At 36.0% G+C, this 27,272-nt stretch overlaps 1 protein-coding gene across 1 annotated transcript; it reads right to left on the bottom strand.

Moving 5' to 3' along the window:
• Window positions 1-213: 213 nt before the first annotated feature.
• On the bottom strand, window positions 214-26,054 carry EDEM1 (ER degradation enhancing alpha-mannosidase like protein 1). Its single transcript, XM_081934145.1, has 12 exons — window positions 25,360-26,054; window positions 21,215-21,287; window positions 18,828-18,931; window positions 16,618-16,789; window positions 16,014-16,197; window positions 13,056-13,230; window positions 10,663-10,783; window positions 9,672-9,842; window positions 8,630-8,703; window positions 6,749-6,845; window positions 5,098-5,283; window positions 214-3,514 (listed from the first exon to the last, which is right to left on the bottom strand). Exons 1-12 carry the CDS (start codon window positions 25,845-25,847, stop codon window positions 3,425-3,427), a joined length of 1,935 nt encoding a protein of 644 aa, XP_081790271.1. The 5' UTR covers window positions 25,848-26,054; the 3' UTR covers window positions 214-3,424.
• Between the last annotated feature and the right edge of the window lie 1,218 nt (window positions 26,055-27,272).

Here is a 27,272-nt window from a genome sequence, read left to right on the forward strand (position 1 = left end):
TATAATGCTCTTAAACTACGATGTGAAATCAAAGCCTGTGGTGGATTCTTGCTTAAAGGAAAAAGCCTGCCCAGGACAAAACTGTACGGACTCAAGTAGTTTTTTTATGTGGTTTTCATGTTTATCCAATGATATGAAAAACAAGTTCCTATTCCATGCAATATAATTTAGAACCTTTTAGTATCTATAACAGAAACGAAAGACTCCAGCAAGTTAAGAAATAATCCTTTAATACAAATTATATGTAAAATTTATTCATTTTCAAATCTTCACAATTTCCAGAACATTTCTTCTTAAAAAATCAACTTTAACTCCCACACTATTACATACATGTTATAACAATGCCATTTTAGGCTAGAAAAATTCATATTGCACATTATAGTGAAAAATTCAGCCTGAAATTATGACTTGGCAAATTACCCGAACAATATTTTTGATTTGGCCTTAACACTAATTTTGTAATAGAAGGGTCAACTTATTTTTCAGGAACTAAACATGGGTTTTACCAGATAGAACTGAGCGTTTCAAATTTTTCATTTGAAAATTTGAGTTTGCTCTCTATAATCTTTTCAGACAGTTTTAAGGACTTTGTATCAATTTGTCCGGTATCCATCTGAAATCACAACACAGGGGTAGAGTAAGAAATCAACTTAAAAAATAGTGTAGTACGTAGCTCTCAAGAAATAGCTGGACTGCAATTCCCATCACTCTTCACTATTGAATATGCTGCCTAGCACTGATGAGATTTAAAGTCAACAAATCCAACAAATTCCCATGCTACAGGTACAATTTAATCAATTTCTACAGAATTATGTTGATTCAATCACTTGTAGCACTTTTCTTGAGGTTCACTTGGTTGTGTTAGTGCCATAAACTTCAGAACTTTAGTAACCTGACTAAAACAAACTTAAGTGTTTTTTCTTCTAAAAAATCCCTACATCTCAAATTATTACTTTACTTTTTAAAAACTAAATAATTCAAATTTGGATATTTAACATTTTAGCAGGCACAAACTTTGAAAAGCGGTGTAGCAAAACAATCTGAACTGGAGAGGTTTAGTCCTCATACACATTAATGTGGTTTTGTTGCAAGAAGTTACATGCCTTGACAACATGATTACAGCAGTAAACCAAATTGCTTTGGCTTGGGTTTTTTCCCCTTCATACCAAGTGCTTATTATGGTCCATGAAATCCATTCCTCAAACCAAGGAAGCATTAAGACCTTATTTCCTACACACCCAATTGCTCGAGTAAAAAGCAGACAGATAACAGGGATGGAGTTGACTTTGATAATGCTGAAAAATCTACTAAGCTAATATAAAGAATGAGATGCCTCTAAACTGGCTTGAATTTTCCTACTTTAAAAGGCCATGATTCTAAAGGAATCTAACCTTCTGAAGACTGGATACTCCTTCTACCAATGCAGCTAATGTTACAATGTTCAGTTCTTTAGGATTAGCAGACCTGTTGATATTGAATAACTAATTGGTCTCTTCACTTTTTATCAACTACATTGTCCTAATATGTTTTGGACATACTAATAAAAATGTTTGGCTTCTAAATGAGCACTTAAGTCAAACATTATAGGGATAGTTTTGGAAGGAGGGGAACAATTTAGATCTAGACTCAGTCACAGAGACTGCTTCATTTTTCACAGAATTTTGTTCTCTGTGGATTCTGATTTGCCTACTTAAAAAAACAATTGTGAAACAGGAAAATAACTTTTAGGGAGAAACAAAATCTATTAGGCAAACAGAACCCTACTATGAGATCCCTGAGATTTATTGTTTGCCAAAGAGATTTAGTAAACCCTAATTATTTGCAATGTTATCTGATTAACTTAAAATGTGATTTATAACACAAAACATACTTTATAAGAATAAGATTACATTACGTAATAAAAAGAAAATTTAAATGGTGTAAAGTATTTAAGATGTGATATAAGTTATCTTGCTTCTGATTAGGAATCTAAGCCAAGTTTATCCTTTGATGAGAAATAATAATCATGCTTCAGTCTACTGAGAGATAATCCTCAAGAATGATAAAGCTAAAATGTAGGAAAGTGGATATTTTTAACTCTCCTAGCCATTGAGAATAATTTGGGGTTAGGGTTAGGATTGGTGATGGAGAACATGAGATATTTTACTCCTCAGAAATACATAAAGCCTGTGGTTACAGACATTTTGGTTCTTTCAGCCCAACCTTCTTAAAAATGACTCACCAATACAATCACCTTCAGACAAATGAAAACTCTTGTCACAATTATTAAAGTTGAAATTAAACGTTAGAACCTCTTACAGAATTGGTTCCTCTCCATGTCCTCCAAATTATAAATACTTGTCCAGAATAAAGGTTACAATCTTATGTAAAATACTCAGTTCAAAATGAGTCTGAAAAGTATACAACTCCCAAATATTCGTTCTGAAGCTAATTAAGTTTTGGAATACAATTAATCTAAAATTACTTTAGGAAAGACTGAGCTAAACTCTTCGGTTCTGTTCTGAGTCACAAAGTAACAAGGCACTAGTTCCAATAGCTTGCATATTAGGACTGCATGGAATGTGAATACTTGAATTTTGTATTATTTCAGGTTGATTTCTAGGAAAGGCATGAAAGAATAAATACAAAACATAAAAACATAGCAAGATTCTTCAAATCAGCAATGCAAGGCCACTCAGTGAGAAAAACTGAATGGCTTTTGCTTTTTTTTTTTTTTTTGCATTTTTTTATCTACCAGAAGGCACATTAAAAAAAGAAAAGAAAAATACCGGTTTCAGAAACTAGTAAACTCCATACACCCTTAGATGTGCAATTCAAATTAAGAACACTGTTTGCAACATCAACCAATATGATGTTAGTCCTGAACATAGTCCTGCAATAGCTTGTCTGTTATGCAAGCTGCGCTTCAATTATGATATATTCAGCAAGATATTTTAGGTAAACCAGAACTTATAGCCATTTTCCTACCTGAGCAATAATTAGTACTATTTATTGCTTGTGAAACCTTTCAACTTGGTGGAAATAATTGCACATTCCCTTTTCTTCCTCTGACCACCATTTTCTTTCTTAAGAAATATATTTTAAATTGCAAGTTCTTTCCAAATGTTCTCTTTTGGAAGACAAATAAGTGATAGCAAGGCAGCATTTTAGGTGCAAGCCACTAAAGAAACCTTAACTATCAGCAATATGAGCTGTGAAGTTTGATGCATGAGATCTTAGTTTGTATTATGCCACGTTTTACTCCATTTCAATTACAATAACTGCAATCTAACATGGGATGCTCTTTTCAACAAGAGATCAAACTCTCAGTACAATGGGTGACTACTTAAGAACCTGCATTTGCTGTTAGCCTTGTAATTCAAGAGGATCATAATTTTCAAATGAGATGTTGTCTTGCATCTTCTTAGCATTATTTCACAACTATTCAGATCAAACCCACCATCTGATCTATTTGTCTCATGTAAATGCTCTTCAAAGGCAGCAGGTATCTTCTCTCATCTGGTACTCTGTTACACTGTAAATAGATATTTGTTTAAGTTGACATTGGAGATATTTACATTTTTTAAAGTTCACTTTGGCAAAAACCATCTTGTCAAAAAAGAATCTCCCTAAAAACACTCAAGTACTGTTTGTTATTAAGTTTTTAAAAATTATCCAAAAATTACAAATACGCAGATATTTTACGTTTTGAGGTTTAAAAAAATGAATTACACTGACTTTCACAAGGAAAAAGTTATTTAACTGAAATGATCTAGAGCAAATATTCAATTCAATGTACCTGTATTGCTTATTAGCTCCATAGCAATATAGAAAGAAAATAGTTAAACATGGCTGTTGAATACAGTATCATCCTGACTGACTAATCTGCTTTACACCTACCCACCTCTAGCTTGTTCAGATATTAATTCTCCCTGAAAAAGTGTATGTCTTTCCCACTTTGTAAAATAAAATTATAGTCAAAATCCAACTTGAAAATAGCTGGATTCATTTTTTGTACCATTAAGGCAAACAACTTTAGTCAGGGGAAAAGTTGCTTTAGCATTTTGAGCACCGTATTGGAAGTTGAACTCCCCAAAAATATGAAAGGAAAGAAAATTAATTAATGAAAACAAAGAGGGACAGAGAGAAAATACAGTGCTTCCCTTTCAGTCTTGCAATGAAAAACTGGGGATTTGCAATTTACAGTCCTCAGCATACAATTGTGAAGCTCAGACTGCCTCATCAATTGCACCACGAACATGAATATTGCAGGTATTTCAAGCGGAAATAAAAATTTATTGGAACCATGCACGCTTTAAGACTGATTCCAAAATACTACTTCACCCTTCATGCAAACACTCTTCTTTGCTGTTCATTAAAGCAGCCTCTTTTTGCAAATTTCCACAAGTGTGAAAAAGCTTGGGTCACTTTACAAACAGTGATACACCCTGCTATGTATCCAGAATCTTAAATAATCTCAAAGCATGCACAATATTGAATTTGTATGCTAAAATAATGGAAAATCTGTTTAGACCAGTATGCAATTTTAATTCATTTAGCTTATTTAACATACCTTGGAGAAGTTGTTACTATTGCACCTATTTATTCAGGCAGAATATATAGTGTTTTCTAAAATAACCACCTGATGAAATGGGTTAGAATGACTAGCTCCAAGTCACCCAATCAGCTTCTGGCTGACGTCTAACCACTATACCACTCTGGCATGAATACCATATATCAGGGGTGTCAAACTCACGGCCTGCATGCATCACACAGTGGCCACACCCATGCCCATTTTAGCAGAGAGGGGAAAAGTTGTGATATGTCACGTGACGACACCATGACGACACAAGTTTGACACCCCTGCCATATATAATATGCATAAAGGTGGAATACTTAGTGATCAAGATAGTGTCTTGATTCTACAAAGAACCGAGCTTCAAGTATATCCTTACAATTCCATCAATTTGTGATTTTGTTATTCTAACTCTTTCATACTGTATCTGGCATTATCAATGGAAGAGAGATAATATATTTAGGCCTATTAAATAGTTTATCAGACAATTGCTGTACCAAACTTCTAGATTCAAACTATGTAAGACACTGGCCTATACTTACATTAGAAATGGAGTTGTTTGCTTTTAGTTCATTTGGCTTTATCTTTCCAGGTTTCTTCTGCTCCTGAGGGGAGGTATTTTGCCCTACTGAAACACGAAGGCGCTTATCCAGTGATACAATGTGTCCTTCTGTGGTAAACATGTACTTATTGCCTGATTTGTGCACAGGATTTTCTTCATCAAATAGCTGAAATTTAAGAATATATAAATGTAATAGTTCAAGTGTGAGGATATTATTATTTACTTTTTAATATTTCTATCTCATTTCACTCCAGAGACTGCGGAAGATCAAAACCTCATAAATACCTGATGATGCCTTATGATACAATAATAATATTGTAATAAGCAAAATATTAAAAAATCACACAGGAAGTAAAAGCAATACACAAAATGGCTCTTTACCTCCAAATCTTCTTTCAAAGATTTTTTGATTGCTCTGTGAAAAGATAGGGCTGCAGATGCAATACATAATATAGGCGCCATCTTCCCCAGGGAGAGAGAAACTACTGAAACTACCTATTTTCAAAGTCACTTCCTGCTCTCCATTTGTCCCAACTTGCTGTTTTCTAGGCAAACAAGCAGTATGTGTTATTATTGGGATTCAATTGCAGCCTGCTTTGTCCCATCCAGAACTTTGCAGCTTCTAAACACTGGAGCAGAATAACCTTAGCAACTCCTGCTCAGCTTAAAAGTAGATGCAGATATCTTCATATTCATGGGATCTTACCTCTAAATAAACAGTTTACTTTTCCCAGAGGTTTTATAAAAACATTAAGTAACACTAGACGGTGCCAAGCACCGTGGTACCCAACATCCAAGGAGCCATTAATTGGATCAATTAATTCTCTCACCGCAATATCAACTAGAACCACCAATTTTCAGAACTATAGAACACAGCCCAATTCTCAATCTTTTTAGATATCCAGATGGATACCATGGGTAATGGTGTCAAGGATTATGGAGTAATCTAAAAAACAGATATACGCTATTACTTGATGTATATTATTTACGAGGTACGTTGTAGCATTATCATCATATTATTATCATTAGTGTCATTCTAAGTTAAGTAAGTAATTCGAGTAGAATCTTGTGAGGTGACCAGAATTCAAGGAACTTGATGAAGAGGACAGAATTCTCCACTGTGAGCTCAGTCATTTGGATCCTTACCCTGTGTATTTCTTTTAGGCAGCAAGGAGTAGTGTGATTGCCTGGATTTTTGAGAATGTAGGCCTGTAATTGAAGAGTAATCTCTCTATTCAGCCATGTCAACCTTCCCTTTTTAGGAAAGGTTTTAGAGAAAATGGGTACAGGATAGGTGCAAAGATCTTTTAGAAAACAAATTGTCTGGATCCTCAGCAATTGGGATATAGTTTCAGATATGGGATGCACAGGGCATTGGTCAGTGGTGTAGTTCACTGGTTCTTGAATGGAGGGAACATACATCAAGTAATAGCGTACATCAGACAGCAAAGTTCCATTAAAGTACCGGTATTTATGATGCACATTCTTGGTTTAACATCTTAATAACAACATACTTAAAATACATAGAAACATTAAAATTTATTTTACTGTAACAAAAATGTGTTCCTAATTACAGTTTTAGTAAATAAAGTCTGTTTCAAAGAAAATGTGCTCCTATGAAGCATACTTACCAAAAACAAATATTTACATGTTTCACTGAGAAAAAAACTTTCCATCCGATCTTCTTTGGATTTCTCTATTACATGGTGAAGAGTAGCATAACCACATCTGAAAAACAGAATGGAACACCTTTCATCCCCTTTTTAGCTTCAACCTCCATAGCAAAGTTCTAAGGAATTAAGGTAGTCGCTTTATAAAGAGCTCGCAATTTGGGTAGCATATTTTTTTTTCTCCAGTTAGCTCTGAAGCTCTCAATTTTACAAAGTCAGACCAGAGATTCAATTGCAATGAAGAAAAGAAACAGAACTATTGCCTCTTTTGAGAACAGAGATACTGCAACAACTGAAACATCTTTTGTTTCTCTCAGAAATCCAGCTGTATAATATGGTATGGCAGCAACTTTCTAATCAAGTTGGAAAAAATGAACAAAAATCTCACAAAACTTCATATTCTCTGGTGAAACACAGGCATCTGAAGTACCGGCAAACAACCATAATAATTCAGGTGTAGGGTCATACCACTAGTTTTATGTTATATTCAAACAGCATTTTTAAAAAGGAAGAATTACTATGAAGTAAAGATCAGAACTGAAAAAAACTGGTTTATTTACTGTATGTCTAAAATATTTCTTTTTCAAACACTTTGTTTATTCCATAAAATAAAACTTTTCATGTAACTGTCCTCAACTTCAAAAATAATTAACAGCAATAGCCTACTCAGCCATGTGAGCTACTGCAACGCCCTCTACATGGGGCTTCCCTTGGGACGCGCCTGAAGACTGCAGCTAGTCCAGAACGCAGCCGCGCGGGCCATTATGAGGAGTACTAGGTACTCCCACGTAACACCGCTCCTGCGCGAGCTGCACTGGCTGCCTGTGGTCTTTCGGGTGCGTTTCAAGGTGTTAATTACCATCTTTAAAGCGCTCCATGGCACAGGACCTAGCTACTTGCGGGATCGCATCCTACCGCATACTTCCCTGCGACCAATTCGCTCTCACAGGGAGGGACTCCTCCTGGTGCCGTCCACTAAGCAATGCCAATGGGCGGCGCCTAGGAGTAGAGCCTTCTCTGTGATGGGCCCAACCCTCTGGAATGACCTCCCCCCCCGATATCAGAACCACCACCGACTTCCGCTCCTTCCGACAAAAACTGAAGACTCACCTGTTCCGTTTAGCCGGCTTGGCCCATTCATAGTCTTTTTTACCTCCTGGCAGATATTTTTAATTGGGTATTTTTAGGGGTTACTTTTAAACATTGTTTTAATTGCTTTACTTTAGGTACAGTTTTTTACAGCCTCCTCTTTTAAGTATTTAGTATTTAACTATATTTGTATTTATTCCCATGTATTTATGTGTTTCAATCTGACTGTACACCGCCCCGAGTCCCTCTTGGGAGAGGGGGCGGTATAAAAGTTTGAAATAAAGTAAAGTAAAGTGAACCATTTCTAGCCAGAGTTACTCCCAATGGCCCAAAGTTAGCCACAAAGTTACAGCTAGAAAATATAATCAATGCAACTGATTTATTCTACACATTCAAGTTGCCTCGAGAACATTGATTATTAGACAAAATTAAATACAAAAAATAAATTTATAATGGAATTGTTATATGATTAGAGCTATTTGAAAACACAGCTCCAAGCACTCCTATTAGTGTTTCTAATAAAACTTATGCAATTCTACATATTCACTCAACATTAAATTAGTAGGACTTATTTCATGTAAGCACACCTAGGATTTCAACTTCAATTGTTAGGTCAACATTAAGAAGGTATATGGTATATATATTTCAACTTCAATTGTTAGGTCAACATTAAGAAGGTATATATGTTTGAATTACGTCACAGCAACACAGTTCAGTTCTGCAAGGATTTAGTAATTTATAATGAAAACTTACTTTGCTTTAGTATACTTCTCCAGACTCTGAAGAATATCCATTCCTACATGAAGATAAAAAGGATTCTTTGTGGCCTAATGAACGAAAGGAAATAAATGTAAGAAACGGTGCTATATGATAATATAACATTGAAAAAAGAAAAGGAAGCTTGATTTTGGCTGTGCAAGAGCAAGCTATCTGAACTAATGCAATCGATTCCAAAACTTGAAATCAACCAAATGATTTGAAGTGCAGACTGTGCAAAGAAGCTGAAGAAACAGTAGAACATATATTCAGTTCATGCAAAAATTGCACAAACTTATTATAAACAATACCATAGCCTCCAAAATAATTCACTGGAACATCTTTGGCAATAGAGTGCCACCCACTTCCAATCCTTTCAGTTCAAGGGCATTCTAAAGAATATTGTGGTTAGTGGTATCAAAAAACCATTGAAAAGTCTAAAAGCATCAGGAGAGTTGAATTCATACTGTCCTGGTCCAATTAAAATTAATCAAAAGAACATGGTTTCAACTTCACACCCATGCCCGAATCTCAACTAAAAATAATCCATCTAATCCTGGATGTTTTGCAACCTGCTCAGCAATCTTCCCTAAAAGAGAGTGGACACTAGTTGATAAATATCCAAAATAGTTGGGCCACACAATTTTTATTTTAGAGCAGGGTACAACTCTCTTAACTAAAGGATATATTTTCCATCAGTCACTTCTAGCCTCCCATCACTGTCCTAGCATCTTTCACTAACCAGCAGAGATAGAGGTCCAATCCACAGATCATAGAGCTAATAGTACAGAAAGGCTTCATGCTGAAATTTCTACAATTAGCTTTCTAATTCTTTATGCACTATTTTCAAGTGTTGGTCTATTCTGGTCTAACAAAGATTTGAATCCTTATTTTATATATATATATATAGCAGCTGAGGATCAATTCTAAAATGTGCAAAAGGTCACATCCCAGCAGTAAACATAATACAGACTTTTAAATCTAATGAAGAACTTACTGTATTTCAAAATCATGCTTTGAAAAAAAAAAGGTTAAATACCTGATATAGGAGATACGTAGATTCTACTAATTCAGGCCTTAGAGGATAAAAGAGAACATCAGGTGCTTGTAATTGCCAATTATATCTCTCTGGAAGAGCACCATATCGTTTCCATATTGCATAATAAAATGCATGAAGGCAAATGGCATCTTCTACATCACCTATTAAAACCTGAAGCAAAATAACAAAAATAAAACTTTCTACATTACATTGAACAGTTGATTTTATTAAGATGGAATGCACAATGTGTCAGACCTGGAAGCCACCACCTGTGGACTTTAGGCATCCACATTTTCTAGTGTGGAAAAATGGGAGGGGGGTTATACAGAGTGTGGGTAATATATAGCCAAAATAATGTTCTTTCTCAGGAAGTTAAGGCCACCTTGCCCTACAGCTGCGATGAGGTGACTGGGAGGCATCTCATGTTTTGGACAGTGCTTGATTGGATCATGCGATGGACATGTGGGTGCTGGGCAAGGACTTGAACTTTCACTTGGGTGGGGGAAACCTGGAAACTTTCAGATTCAGGTTTTCTCAGATGTGCCAATATGACATCTCTAATAAAATGGAACTTTGAGGAAACTCAAGCCTTGGAATCTTCTTTCGTTGGGGGTGTTACTTGGAACCCTGAGAACAATAGTCTTTATTGTGACTTAAGAGTTAAGGTTATTATTTCATCCTAAAGCAAGAAAGCACCACTGATGTCCACTCTGAGACATCCATATGCTATTTTCTTTTATGTAAATAAGTAAAGCAATATCATGATTTATTTGCATTAATGCGAAGTAAAGCATCCCCGAAATTAAATAATTTGGTGGGAAGCACCATGACATTCCCTAGGGACAACTAGGGCTTCGAAGTACTAGGTAAGGAAATGGGCTTCTGACTCTTCTCCACACAAGCTTGTAGTCTGCTTTAATCAATTCCCAGCCACTTCCACACCAATTGGAAATTATACACACACACACACACACACACACACAAGAAATACCTGAAGTCCAGGAAAAAAAGCTTGAAGAGAATCAATCCAGGTGTTCATCAGCTGACCACTAAACATATTAACGTTAACGTAAAGAGGTGGGTCTCCTTCACCTTCATTGCAGGCTTCCCTCCTATGAAAAATGATGTACAATGTTTCATACCAATATTTGAAGGCAAGCGACGAACAATTATTTGAATTATCCATGATTCTAGTTCCTATAATCAAACGGCATGCAATCTATACAGGGCAATTACCCAGATATCACCCAATAGGACAGACTCATTTCATTGTGAGTGCCATCTTTTAATCTTCATCTTTTATATTTTATTATTTTGACTGTAATTTCTTTGCTTATGAGCCACCCAGAATCACTAAGGTTGCAGGCAAGTTAAATTAGTATTATTGCTATTAGTGCAATTAATAAATAGGCCTAACAGGTATTAAAATTTCCGTTCTGAAAACTGGGTAACTGGAAATCAAGTCCTAACTCAAGGCACTATATCAACAAGCATGCATATTCATTGGTTCAAAGAAGATATCAAATGGTATTTCTTTTAATTCTCTACCACTCAATGCAAGTATTATACCAAAACTTATAATAAGTATTGAGCATTATTAAAATCAAAGTACATGTTATATTACAGATACAGTATTAATAGTATCCAATGCAGCTCCAACCCCAGAGATGTACCTTAACTGTAACTTGATATGGGACAAGAAATGATGAGAACAATTAAACGCCCAACAAATATTAATACACTTACTAAGTATTGTAGGTACCCTTATTAGTACACTTACTAAAAATTAGACAATATGGACTTTTTTTTCTGACTCTGGGCTGCATTTTATTACATGTATAATGTAATATGTCTATGAAAACTGTAGGGAAGTAATGTCAATAAGAGGCAAGGCCAAAAAAAATATGGTTTGGAAGGAAAAGTTAACTCACAATGTTTAACAAAATATTCTAAAATATATAAGTTTTCTTCAGAAACCAAGAGTGAAATAATATACAAATAATCCTTGACTTAGCACAACAATTGGGATGAGAATTTTCATTGCTAAGCAATATGGTAATAAACCTCCATTTCTTGGAACTGCGTCATTTTGAGATAGCAACCCTGGCATAACTAGCCCAATTCTACTGGTCATGAGCCGAGGACCCACCCCAATCGAAGTCGTTCCTGGCTTGATCCCTCCCAACCTGAACTTTGATTCTTCCAAGTTGAGGGTCTACCTCCCTTGCAACTTCAACTGCCTATTTCACCACCACCACCACCACCTCTGCCATTTTGCTGTCCTGCAACATACAATGCTATTAGGCAAATAGGTCCAGAATCACATGGTTCTGAGGTTGTTTGCCATGCTGAAGCTCAGTGGTTTCATGGCTCATACCAGAAGCCTCTGAGACATCTGAGGCCACAGCTGCCCCAACTTAGCCAAGCAGGATGACATGGGACTAGACAGCCCAATCTGGTTCACTGTAACATGGTTTGAAACTACAGCCACCTCAAGAAGCACCAACCTGGCCCAGGTGCAGCCACCCAGACCACCATAAGTTCCCTGCTGCTTTGTACTCCGCCATTCCATCTGACTTTTACCAGCTTCTTACTCCTCCTGCTTGCTGCTGGGCCATGCCCTTAATGAGGCAGTGGTGGGTCACATGAGATCTTTTTCCTGAGACCTCTTGAGGAAACCACCATGTGCAACCTCAAGCAGAAAGCCTTGGGTGGCCAGCAGCTGCCTAGCAAAGGGCCAGGATGGCCATCTTGTCAAAAGCTGGAGCAAGATGATGACAAAGATCAGTGGGGTCAGAAGAGTACAGGGTGGCAGGGGGCACATATTGTTGGGACCAAAAGGGCACAAATGGGGGAGTGATGGACAGGTGAGACAGAGTTGAAGCATTTTCCTGGTTGTAAAGTGTGGGCAGTTGCCAAGCACCTAAATTTTGATCATGTGATCACTAGAGTGCTGCAACATCTATAACTTTGGAGACCATATATAAATATCATTCAGTCAATATCACTGTAACTTTATTCACTGAACAAATGGTTAACTTAAGGACTACTTATAACATAGAAGGAATCAACCCATTTCGTATTTTCTGTCACTAAATGGTCATTTATTTATTGCCTTCAAGAGCCACATTACTGTTGGCTCTTGGTAACTTGAGTACCAAGTTGGCGGTTCTCTTGGCAAGATATATGCAAGTTGTTATGCAAGTTATTATCTTCTTCTGAAAGTGAGTAACAGGCTCGAGTCCACCCAGTTGAATTTGTACCTAAGGCTGGACTAGAATGCATGGTCTCCCAGTTTCTAGACTGATGCTTTAGCCACTACATCAAACTGGCTCTCCAAACAGTGTTATAGTAACTTAAAAATAGCACTCATAATTCACGTACCCTCGCCTTAAGTAGTTCTGAATACTCCGATAAACATCATTGAACATCTCTAAATCTTCTTTTTCTCCAAAGAGGATATATGATTTCAAAAGATACTCATAAAATGAATCTAAGCCTGCTCCTAAGCCACTTTGTTTTCCTACCCAACGGCCAGTTTGAATATTCACAACATTACCTATGAAGCAAGAAAAAAGAAAGGGAGAAAGACAAAGGAAAATATTACTTAAATGTAAATGCACATACCTGAATCATAATCCAATTAAACAACTCTCGGGGGAGAATAAAATCCCCATATTTGTACAATACTAAATTAAAGAACATATACTTATGGAAATTCACACAGGACATAAATATTAAAAACAAGCGTAATTTTGAGTACAATAACATTCAAAATATTCAAATATGAATACTTTTGGATAAGTAAACACCTTATTCGCTTGACTTAAATATATGAAGTGCATTATATATGGCCAACTATCAAACCATATTCTTTATTAATATATTTATCTGTGACTCAAAGGAAATTATGAGTTTACTATTTTAGATTAAAATTGGCAGATAATTCACTACATAAAGAATGTAATCCAATCTACTTAATGTATTTTTCAGCATCAATAGTAATAATAATAAACACAAATATTATTTTAAGAGACAGAGAATAAATGAGCTATGGCTGTTTTATGTTTTGTTGTAAAGTAAAGGAGAACAACTTTAGAGAAGGTATTATTGGATATAAGCAGAAAATCTAGCAGGCATCACATCTATAACATCACACAAGAGATTTTTGATCTGTACAATTGCCAATATTACCAAAAAAACAAAGATAAAACCAAATTCAAAGCTGCATTAACATTGGATTAAATCTAATTTGTCCACTTCATTGATAAATTATCTAAGTCAGCTGAAGCTTCCATGTACAGACAATTCATCTTTCTACAATTGTTTATAGTCAATCACGCACAACTCAACCTCCTGGGAAGGGAAGGCAATTAATTATTTAAAAAGACCTCCATTCTATGTCAACTTAGAAAAGAATCTATACAATCACAGAACCTTCTGTTAGTGGATATAGATGGGTAGAAAGCCTATTATTTAGATAATATGTTTTGCTGAGAACTAGAAACGATATAGTTCTAGCTTTAGATGTATATTTCATTCTACATATCTATGGTTTACTTTCTATTGCATGATTCTCCATGACTCATTTATAGCAACCTGACCTAAGGAATGGATTGTAGACACACCCCAGAGCATAAAAACCCATTGGCTTTTTTGTTACTTGCAACAATGAGTCACAAAAGATTTCAGAACTAGATGAGCTATTTATCAGCTATCTATTATCAGGATGGACAGTTAAGAATTGCTGATGATTGCCTCATCTCTTTGCACCTATGAGCTGTTCTGACAGGAAAAGACAGTTCTCATCTGGCATATTGCTAGTTAAATAAGTGTTTAGACAAAAAACAACTCTCTCCATGTCTCACATTTCCTTCTTTTCTAGATGTAGTTTAAGTAGAAAGAGGATTTTCTACCCCGTGTATTTCTTTAAATAATTATAATTTTTATTGCCATCAAAGATCAGTACATAATAAAACTCAATAGTATAAATCAGATTACACATATATGAAAAAGTACAAATCATACTCTGAAATAAATCTTTTACTTTGAAGGTCTGTTAGCATACTGAAGGTTTGTTAGCATTAACTGACAGATGGACTAAGTCCATACTCTAAATCCAAGGCAAAGATTCAATATATTGAACATATTTTTCTTAGAATTTTCTGCTACTTAATTATTCAGTATTCAACAGGCACTCAAAAGCATGAATTCTAATAAGGGTTCTTTCTAAATTCAAACTCCCAACAAGAACAGAAATCTTGAAATGTGCTTTAACATAAAGTATAAAAAATAATTTTGATGTCTTTTGATCCAAGAGTGGTGTGTGTGTGTGTGTGTGTGTGTGTGTGTGTGTGTGTAAATTTACATATGCCTTTTACTTATGCTTCTCAACAACAAAGGAAAAATCAAGTAAGATGACTCATTTGGGTTATGTTTCAGCTATGCTATATTTTAAAGTATCCAATACTGCAATATGAATATATTTTCCAATGTCCACAGTTCAACATATGGATTATATCTAAATATAATCATTTTATCTTATTTTTCTAAATAATCGATATTCATCTAATTTGTCCAGAAAAAATCAGACTCCTAAAAAACATCAGAATCAGTCTTATTAACCATATTGACTCAAAATTCAAATATGTGCTATATGAATCCACAAATATACTTTTGCAATGTTTCAGAAATGGTTGCCACAGTATCAATGTTTATTACTATTCTGGATCTTTTAAAAACAAAAATGCATGCTGGATTTCAGGTATTTCTAAACTACTCTCAAATACAGCACCAAAACTGCTTTCTGAACTCAAAAACCTCAAATAAATGGAAAATACAAATAACAATGAACTTACTCTATTTGATTATAGGTTCCATTTGATTAGAACTATTTTCAAACTAATATAGGGGGCCGCGGTGGCTCACATGGTAAGACGCTGGACCTGTGCACCACTGAGGCTCGGGCTCAATTCCCGTGAGCAAATAAACCGCGTAGGGACAAGAAAAGAGCCTCCCCCGATTGCCTACCAGCATTCAGGCATCCCGCAGGTAAAAAATAACACCACCCGAAAAAAAATTCTTTCACAGAGCAGCCAGGCACCTCGGTGATCCATGGCTAACATGTGCCATACACTAAAAAAAAAAACCTAATATAAATGATAAGTTTAAAGTAATGATTAATTTAATATTCCCAAGCAATTGGAAATGTCTAGAGATCTAGTTAATTCAGTGGCAAAAGATTCTGCTCTCATATCGATATGAATACGAAGGTTCAGCTATCAGAACAAGAATACAAACCAAAAAGCGATATGAATGATATCCAGGAAAAAAGGTAAGTACCTAGTAACCCAGTGTCATTGCTCCTTAAGTTCCAGAGGGCTTTTACAGCTCGACGGGCAACCCACTCAAAAGTTGAATCCCCAAGAAGCCGACTAAGAATTCCAAATTCCACCAGTAATGATCCAGCCCCCGCAGTGCAAGTCTCATTATTGCTTCCAGAAGGAACTCCTGTCCTTAAGTTCACCTGCAAAGATATGAAGGCTTAAATACAAGCTTACTAAGGAATAAGCAGCTGTATTACTATCTTTTGAAGTTTCAAAGTTAGTTACAGACGTTTCATCAGTGCTCTGTCATGAACTTGCATCATATTCCACAGAGAAATGATCTTAAAGGGATATCTAGACCATGTCAATATTTAGCCATCAAGAAATCAGAACACTGAAATCCTTGAGGAAACCCAAGTTCATTCAATATATTTACTACAGAATCTGCTTTCCAAAATATATTAAAACAATAATAGTGACATATTCAGCTTGAACTTGTAGATAGTGCTAAGAGAAGAAAGTATACATAGAACATTTTTAAAGACAAAGTTAAATGTTACACTTTGGGTTAAAAGACTGAATTTCCTTTGCCTGAAAATTGGCAATTGTTCTACACATACCCTTGGATAAGGAATTCCAGTTTTGGTATTCTCAAAGGCAGGCAATAACCTTACTGCCAGGTCATGAGCCATATGCAACAGTTCATCATCATATCCTTTAATAGTCATATCACCAAAAGGCTGTCTGGTATCTGTAATTATTATGTGGGCTGAAAGCAGACTTCCCAAAACCCTAAAAGAAATTATATTGGTTATTATTTTAAATGAGATTATATCTGTGAATATTACGGCAACAGAAATAACAGAATTACGATCACACAATGATCACACATATTAGCAGTAAGACAATGCATATATACCCTTTATCATGGGTCGTCAACCTGGTCCCTACCGCCCACTAGTGGGCGTTTTGGGATTCCAGGTGGGCAGTGGGGATTTCGGAGGTTGAAACCTCCTTTTGAACTAACGTGCGCGAGAATGCGTGCATTAGGGATTTCGGAGGTTAAAACCTCCTTTTGTGCGAGTGGGCAGGCAAGCGCAAGCGCGAGAACAAGCAAACACGTGGGAAGAGGAAGGGGAGGAGTAGAAACTGATAGCAGGGACAGGCAGAAGCGGAGCAGAGCAGTTGCAAAATAGGAGAAAGAAAAGGCAGGAGAGAATTGTTGTTGGCTAATAATAATAAGTGGGCTAACTAGCTCAGCCTTACTTTTGTACATAGCCCTAAGGAAGATTTTAAAAAGGAGATAAAAAGGAAAAGCTCTGCGTGGAGTGAGGATCAAAACGTGAGAGTAAAAATAGTTGTTAAATTGTGAAACAAATTTAGAACCCATGTCTGAAAAAAAGAAATATGCTCGTGGCTATTTACCAGAGTATCTGAAGATGGGTTTCATTGAATCTGTTACAAATAAACAGCTTCCAATGTGTTTACTGTGCCACAAGTCATTATCTAATGAAGCAATGAAGCCAAGTCGATTGCGAGAACATCTTGCTACAAAGCATTCGCACTTGCGCAAAAACTGGTGGGCGGTAAGGAAATTTTTCCATCAAGAAAGATCCATTAGTGGGCGGTAGGTAGAAAAAGGTTGACTGCCACTGGTCTATATCAATAGATCTCAATACAGCAATAAGATTTTTTAAAGGCAGAAAAGCATAATAAAGCAATAGAAACACTCTAAAGTTCTTGAGCCTTTCTCCAACCTCTGATGAAGCATGCCGCCATCAACAAAAAGGGATCTTCTGGAAAGATAATGTGATAGAACTGGCTCTAACTTATGTCAGAACAATTGACATCTCCCATTGCTACAAATGATAATTTTTTGAAAGAACTGCAAGTTGGTTTTGGAAGAACTCACATCTTCTTGAATGGGAAAGTGATATGAGACGTTACAGTATTGTTTTCATTTGTTCCTCATCTTATTTGTAACATAAATGCTCTTGACAGCATTTCATGTTCATTAATACATATTTCTGTGAATCAATATTTTTAATCACACAGTGCAATTTCCTTCCTCTTTTATTATTTTGTCTTACAAATTGTACCATTCACAGTTCATGCCTTATGAATCCATGTTCTTTTTTACTTTAATTTTTTGAGGTGAGTGGTTTAAAAATGACATTTCAGCTTTCACTTTCTGCAATATAAAAGTGTTTATCAGTGGTGCTTACCTCAGGGTTTCTACCTCTATTCTTATAGTATTCAGTTTAAAGCCTAATAAATCTGACCCAAATATTATTTCATCTACAAGAATCCTTCTTCGGTTTCCTTATCTCCTTTTTGAAGGTAAAGAATTACATTGGCCTTGCTCATTCTTTAAGATTTCTCCAAGATTAAATAAAGGTTCAGGCAGAATATCAACAAGGTCCTTCAGTACTTATGAATGTAATTCATGCATTCTTGGATATTTAAATCCATTCAAAACAAGTATTTCTTAATCATAAACTTCTGACTTTGTCCCTTAATCCTGCATTTCATAGTTGCCAGGTAGAATATATATCATCTTATTGGATAAGACTGAGCCAAATAGGAGAGCAAAACTTGATTATGATTTTGATGAGCAGCTGCATTAAAAGAACTAGTCAAGTTATAATTTATAAATTATTAATTATATGCCCAAGTTATTAAACCATAATATGAATTGCTTTAAATTTATTGTTTTATGATACTGATAATATGAATCTCATCAGTTAGAGCAAGCAGAATAAATTTTGTTTCAGAGTTTCTTGAATGTATTATTCATATTCAGTGTTGTCAAATTTCAGCAACATCTTACCTAATTGTTGCCTCAAAGACTTGGACAGTTGAATCTGTGTCAAATGTTACTGTGTCTATCACAAGCTTCACTGCTTTCCGAAATTCTGAAGAATTTCCCATTACCTTTAAGAAAAAGAAAAAAGATCTGAAAAAACTCTTCGCACATTTTTATACCAAAATTGTTACATTTGAAAAACAAATTTAAATATCTGCAATTAATGTCTTATAAATATAAAAGCAATCCACTCTTATGACCACAATTAAGCCCAGAACTTACTTTGTTAAGTCATTACATAATAGGATTCTATTTTATGGTAGCAACAAAAGGAATCACATGACCATTAAGCAAATTCCATGATTAAGCAAACCATGTGGTAGTAACTCCTAATCCATCTTTATCCAATGAAATTTTTTTTTATGGAAAGTGGCAAAAAAAGTCACAAAACCAGATCACATAACCATGGGACAATGCAACCAATCATAAATATGAGCTGGTTGTCAAGCGCCTGGAATGCAATCACATCACTGAGGGGCTGATGCAGCAGTTAGAACTTCGAGAATGGATCATAAGTAACGTTTTCTTTTCCGCCATAATTTTGAAGGTATCATTAAACAATTGGTCATAAGTCAAAGTCAATCTATATTTCTATTATCAATATTTTCTAAAAAGTGTTTTATAATACTGTTACAAACAATAGTGAACCCACTAGGTTAAAACAAAACAAAGAGGAATCAAGTGTTAATTTATAGAAACTGTTTTAACTTTTAACTAGCGACAGAAGAGAAGGGGAGGGGGGAGAGGCAGGGAGAGAGGGGGGAGAAAGCAGGATTAAATGCGTAACATGTATTTTTAAAGTATTTAATAACATGATAAAATATTTAGTGATAGGCACACAGCTAGAACAGACTTACTAACACTGAGGTTAAAAAAGTCAAATTATCAGCTTGCAATAAAATCAATTATTTCAATATGATTTAATTGAACAGCTGGACAAATCTGTCAATTTCAATTCACTTTTCCAGTTTTAAGTGCTTCCCCTAATCAATCTCTGCCTCATTATGGTTTTTTAAAAGTTCACATCTACAAAAATTATGCAGTTATGAAAATTTGCTCTAAAACATTAACTTTGTGTGATATTTTTCTTAATGTTTCTATAAACAACATTCCCTTTAATAATTAAATGGTTCTCTTATGCGTGCTTTTATTCCAGCCAAAGAACCATATAATGAAACCCTGAAAAAAATGTATTTTATATACAGTACATGCAAAGCCTTTCTGTCATTTTTCAGAATTACATAACAGAGTTGAAAAGGACCTTGGATGTCTTTTAGTCCAACTCCCTGCTTAAGCAGGAAACTGTACAATTCTGGACAAATGGCTGTCCAATCTCTTCTTTAAAACCTCCAGTGTTGGAGCATCCACAACTTCTGGAGGCAAGCTGTTCCACTGATTAATTGTTCTTACTGTTAGGAAATTTCTCCTTAATTCTAGGTTGGATCTCTCTTTGATAAAGCTCCCATCCGTTACTTTCTGTCCTGCCCTCAGGTGCTTTGGAGAATAGGTTGACCCCCTCTTCTCTGTTAACAGTGCCTCAAATATTGGAAGACTGTTACAAAAAAACACAAAGCAAAGCTGCAGATAAATGAAAACTTTTACCACAAGTTGGTGCCTTTTTAGCAATGATAAACAAAGTCATGGGCCATGGAACCACAAATACCAAGGGCCACCTGCATAGTTTTGCTGTTACAACTACATATTTCTTTTTGACAAATATTTTTGTGTATTATTTTTGTTCATATAGCTCCATCACAAAGCCTGGAAATCTATTAATGTAAAATACTAAATGTGGCTTAGTTGAGAAATATAAAATAGTTAGCTTTACCTGAAAATATGAACTGAAATAATTTCTCCCCTACCTCTGCTAGCAAGGAACTTAACATAACATGGGATAGAAAAGCAATATCTTAAAGTATATTTAATATTTTTAAAATACTAAATTACCTAATTAATTAAAGTATAAAACTACCTAACAACAACAACAACACCTCTGTGTCAAAACTTTTTAATTGTAAAATTCGTGGTTGCTACAAACTCCTCTATTTCTTAAATCTGTGGCATGTAGAAAAGAATCTCTTCTTGCTTAAGCCCATTTGCCAAGCCAAGCGTGAAGGGGGGGGGGGGAACCCTCCCTATTACAGGCTAAAGAAAGGGATTGTCTCATAACTTTGCAAGATCAGGACTGTTGTCAATATTGGCCTAGAAAAATCTTCTTTAGCAATTCTCTAATTACAAAACTGAGGGATTGGGCACTGTGTTAATGAAGATATTTTTGTGAAATTTGATATATATATTTCTGCTAGTACTTGTTTTTCCTTTCAGAAATAAAAAAAATAGATTTAACTCACTGCTAGGGTATCCAATGCATCAATCAGAGTAAGCGAGTAGTTTCCCAGGACATCATTGATATTCAGATTTGAACTGAAATAAATTTCATTAGAGTTAGTTCAACCAAATTTAAAAAGACTTAGGTAAATTTTCACTTAGTTAAATTTTAAGTGTTATAGCCTAATTCTACATACCATTAACTGGAAGAACATCCCAAAGAATTTTAAGGGAAATATTCTTAAATAAGGGCATAAGATTGCAGCTGCAGCTATATAGCTTAAACATAACATTAACACTTTCATAGTGTTAATATTTTTGTTTATTTATTAACACTTTCATTTATTTGATTTTTATCCCACCTTTATTTACTTCCTAGACAAACTATGTTTGGAATTGTATATTAATATCATGGTACGAAACTTATGAGAGCAAAGTAGCTGAGACTTATTTCCACTGAAGTTTTAATTATGGTTAAAAGGAGTACTCAAGTGTACTCAGTAGATTAAGCAAATCTGATTTTAGAAACTGGATACATATGGTATTTTAAACAATAATATATTATTTATATCACAACTAATGTAGCCCAATGTATTAAGTATTGGACTCTACACAAGGTGATTTTAGCCAAAATGCGAAAAAAGTGGACTCAAATTGGACTCATCTTATAGCACAGTTATTTATCCCTAGACCATCTTTTTCCTGTAGAAAATAGTTGAAGCAAAAAGCCATTGCTCAGCCAAAATAGCATTTTATCATTGTAAAAATAGAGTTCCTTTAAAAATGCATGCGAAGCTTTCTAAAGATGGGAGATTTTTTTCTCTACAAACTGGCCTAAAACTTTTTGCACTGTTCTTGAGTAGGCTGCATATTATACAGCACATTACATGATTTTAGAAAATATGAAATATTTATGTAATTGCTCAAGCTTGGAGCTGCAGGAAGTGCTATAAATGACAAAGAAAAGCTGTTGTCCCTTGTAAGTAAATTTTGTAAAGTAAAAATTGATGTAAATACCATGCAGCCCTGATATCAATTATTTTTTGCAAAAAGCCTCATTTTTACTCTAATACAGCAAACTCTTTCTATTTAGAATATTAATGATTAAGAATAACTGTTTTGCAGAAAAATATCTATAGACAACATATTTAATCATATTTAAATACTCCTTTTTTCAAGAAATGGAACTTACTTCCCTGGACTTAACCAAATGGTCTATAATTAATTATAGTAGTCTATGATTTTAAAAAAATGAGCTATAGTTAATCTATGATAATTCTATGAAAAATATAGAAAGAACGTCTGGCCTGAAGAAAAAAAAGACAATCATCCAAGAACACTGGGGATTTTATACATACCTAGAAAAAATAACCAAAATGATAGTATGCTATTTAGAAAATGTTAATATTTACTTCAATGTTTCATTATTCTAACAGGATAACACCAGAAATACTGTTAAAAGACACAAGATTATATAAACTTAATCTGCAAAAATTTGAGATTGCACAAATATTTCACTGTACAACATATATCATTATATTCACACATACACACATGCACACAGTTACTTGCCTAATGTGTTATGCTAATTACAATAATCTGTCTAATCCTATAATCAGATTAATCTAGGCTATTTGGAAAGAATGACTGCAGAAATCAGAGAACTGTACTTCTTAATGGCACATACGTTTGAAAATAGGCACAGTTTTAATATCTAAACAATAGCATGGATAACATCGACAGCACATTATATTATTTTATTTCTAATAAAAGTTCAAATTTATACTGACAAAATGAACTTCTAATAAACAGCCAAGTTTTTGAAGAATTTTTAATCAAATTAAGTCCACTACGAAATCTGAATGAACAGCTTTCCACGTGTTCCAAGAAACTTTGTTCAGATCAAATATGGAAGTCAATCTCACATTATTTCTATATGTAACCATTTGTGTCAGATGAAAACTGATTACAGATATATATTATCATTTCCATAAAAATAGTTTTATTTTTGCAAATATTTTCTATTTAGAAACCATTCAAAATCTGTAGCAATCTAAGAATTCATAGCTTATATAATCAGGAAGGGAGGGAAAGAGCAACAGCTGTGCATTTTTTGAGAAACTAATATTTCTAAATGACCTGTATTGGGTTCAGGACTTTTTAAGGTGTTCATGAATCATCTCTAAAGTTAAGGATGAAAAGTGAGAAGGCTACATTTGGTGATGGCTTTAATGTTTTAAGATTACTAAAAGCAAAAAATAACACAAGTGGTTTCAGAAGAATATTTCAAAACTGCAAATAAAATGGTAAATGAATATCATCGTTACAAAATAAAATGGAATGCAAATGGAAGGATAAATTAACATTATAAATATTTTTCCAAGGACCAAGTTGATTAAAGTTCTTTTGGAATGTGTTACATAACACAATGAAAACTATTGTGGCAATTGTGTATGTAAATTCTATAATAGGAAAAATTAAAAGACACACTTAAAAAAAGGCTGCCAGTATTATATGCATTATACTAGTTCACATGTAAAGTGAAATGTGCAATATTAATCACCAAGATTAGCAAAAAGATTTTACAGCTGCTATAAATAAAAGAAAAAGCTAGTATGTGTAAAAATATGCTTTTTAAAAAAAGAATGCCCTATTCTCAAATATCATCTAGCAAAGTTTAGAAGCATCCAATGAAGTACAAAGGCATTCAGGATTGTCAAAAACAATCATACTATGTCCGTTAAACTACAAAATCTAATAGTGCAATGTGTCATCACTTTAACAAAGGATTACATAGCCATGGAAACCTATATTGAACTAGCAACTATCAATAGCTATTTTTCAGTAGAGCAATATACATTTTCTGGATGTTTGCTTTAATTTAACAGTTCCAACAAGATCACTTCTATGAATGCATTCACAGGAACAGCTGTTAAAGTGGACCTACCAACCTCTGGCAAAGACAACTACTTAAATAATGAATGCTTTATTCATGATTTTGCTGTACAGATAGAATTATTCCAAGTAATTTAAACAGCCTTACTGGTTACCATGGATTTTATAAACATACACATACTCTGTCCTCAATATCAATGCCAATTGTTGGACTACACTAAGAATGGCCTATTGCTCCCCACAATATTATTATTACTATGGTTAGCAATTATAAGAGAAGATTAGAACTATCCATCAGGATTTGTATTATATTCTTAGGTTGGCATTATTTAGAAAAGAGTACACTATTTTTAAGATGTCATAAAACTCGCTTTTAAATCGACTTGCCCAAAATATGAGACAAATCCCCTTAAATTTGTTAATCTAGAAAGTGCAACACACCATACGCGCAACTATTCAGAAGCAATCTGAGGTTGATATATGTGGCTGTAAGAGATAGGCATACAAATAAATTATTAGTGCTTTCAAAGCATGTAAGCTTAGTATTTACACCTGAGAAAGATTCCTCTTGGGAGCAATGAAGCAACACTTATGCAATTTTCAAGAAGGTCAAGGATCTTTAGAAGTATAAACAACATGCAAAATACCATCACCAAATTCAACATAATTCTGTCAGACGCTAGACTATAAAATCTAAGAAAGAAAAGGCATTTGAAAAAGACCATTGAATTATGGTTGTCGCCTTATACTAAATCCTTCCGTGTCAAAGAAGTGGAAGGCTTCAGTAAAAAATAATTATGTTTATATCACTATCTTAACCTTTCATCTGTTGATATCCTGCGAATCTTCTACACATACTAATGGGGACTTTTATTGTTATTGTCCGATACCTAAATCAGGGCATTTTATAATTGTTCTTATTATATGCAATGGATAGTAATGAACTGGAAACACATTAACCACCGAGAGATGACTGAATCCAAAGGATAAAAGCTATTCTTATCTTTTGAAAATGTGCTTTCAACGTACCTCACACAGTAATTAACTCAGCAGTTAATTAACTTTCTTTCTAAAGCCAAATCACTCACTGTCCATTTAACTTACAGGCAAGGAGGCAGCGACCTCCTCCTAGGATGCCACTAACATAATGCCCCCCCCTCTTCTCGGCCACCACATCCCACGTCCCGCATACAAACAAGGGGGGGGGAAGCGAGAGCCAAGGCGGGCAACCATCTACCCTCTCGGCCCCTTCAACGCCTCCGTGGCAACTTACGGGTTGGCTCGGTCGGGCCCGCGGCCCCGGCAATGGATGGGGTTCAGCTCGTCCTGGGGGAAAGCGTGGGCCATGTAGTTGTCGTAGCCGAAAGAGAACATGCTGCGGGCGGCGTCGCGCAACTGAGTCCGCAGTTGAAGTGGGAAAGCCCGGTTGTAGCGCTGCTCATACTCGTCGCCGCCGCCGCCGCCACTGCGGCGGGACCAAGACGAAGAAGCAGCAGCGGCGGGGCCGGAGCTCTCCCCGCCGCCGCCGTTATCACCGCCGCCGCCGCTATCGCCTCCCCATGCTCGTCCCAAGAAAGAGGCCCAGTGAGGGGCTTTGAGGCACCGCGAGCTGGAGGAGTCTCCTTCCTTGGCCGGACTGCCGCAGGAAAAGGCACGGAGGCGCTGCTGGTAGAAGCCGAAGCTGGGCCCCGCCAGCCACAGGAGGGCCTGTCCGGCCAGTCTCAGGGCCAGCAGCGCCAACACCAACGACCGCCATTGCATGGTCGGAGGAGTCGCAGCCGCCGGAGCCGCCGCGCTCTCCTCTCACGCGCATACTTCTCGCGGAAGTTGTGCTCAGAACGCTCCTCCGCGCCTGGGGAAGCGCGGGCGGGGGCCCGAAAGCGAAGACGCGCCGCGCCTCCTCCTCCTCCTCCTCCCAACTCCGCCTCGGCCCCCAAAGGACGACGCGTCTACTCTAAGAGCCAAGGGTGTGACTTACGGCCGCGGGCGGAGAGGGAAGGCAGGGTTTAGAAAGGGAGCGTTGCGACACTTGGCGAAGAACGCCTTCGGATTCGCCTTCGAAAACTTCCCGATAGGCTTTCCGACCGAAGAGTCGACGGATGAAAATGACGTCAGCCAAGGGTGATTGTCGCCGCCGAACGCGTGTGGGAAGGGCTTCAGCTTAGAAAAGAGTTGATGTGGCGCGCTGCGATTTTTTGTCTCCCCGGCACGGCTTAGCCAATCAGAAAGAATGGGTTAGTTTTTTGGGCGGAGCGATATCGCTGCGCCTTTGCAAGCTTGGGGATTGGCTGGCCTTTCGGCCGCTGAGCCGCCGGCAGGGGGCGAGATTTGCAGTTTAGCTAACTAGCTAGTGGGAAAGGGAGCTTACCTGTCTTTCCCCCAAAACTCGTTGCCAATTAAAGGCTTTGCTGTCTATTTCCGTGATTTCTGTGTTTTCACTACACTAATCGCATTTTGATTGGTTGCCATCAAGCCGTTGCCAACCACGTGGGTATTTTTTTCCTGGATGATGTCCATGTTGTAGAGTAACCGTGTCTTCTGTCTTGCATGTTTATGAGGACAGTGAGATGTTTCAGGATTCCCATTTTTCAAAGGACATTCTGATGTGGTGACGCAATCAAAAGACATATATATATATATATATATATATATATATATATATATATATATATATATATATATATATATATATATATATATATATATATATATATATATATATATATATATATATATATATATTTAATTAATGAAATAATGTGGAGTATTCTTCGACTTTATTATTTAGTGTACATCTGCACTAATGTGTCTGCTCTTCCTAAAACTGGCTTGACCATCTGGGATTTCTATTTGGAAGACGACAGAGAATGAGGTGGCTGGATGGATGGAGTCAAGGAGGCAGTAGGCGTGATCTTAAATGGACTTCAGAGGGTGGTAGGGGACAAGAAGGCTTGGAGGAACATTGTCAATGGGGTTACGATGGGTCACACACGACCGCAACTAACAACAACAAAATAATATGCCTTGGTTAATCATAATCGTTGTGTCAGATCTGCCATCAAATGGCTTCAGCCTGCCATAAAATGTGGGGATGGGCAGTGGGAAGATAGGGAGTGGGGTGGCAGGAATCAAAGGTGCCATCCAGAAGCAATGGTTGAAAGATCCAAGAACACAAGCCTGCGAAAC

Source organism: Natrix helvetica (genome assembly GCF_964273705.1).
Source record: "Natrix helvetica genome assembly, chromosome: 1".
In the NCBI taxonomy this organism is placed as follows: domain Eukaryota; kingdom Metazoa; phylum Chordata; class Lepidosauria; order Squamata; family Natricidae; genus Natrix; species Natrix helvetica.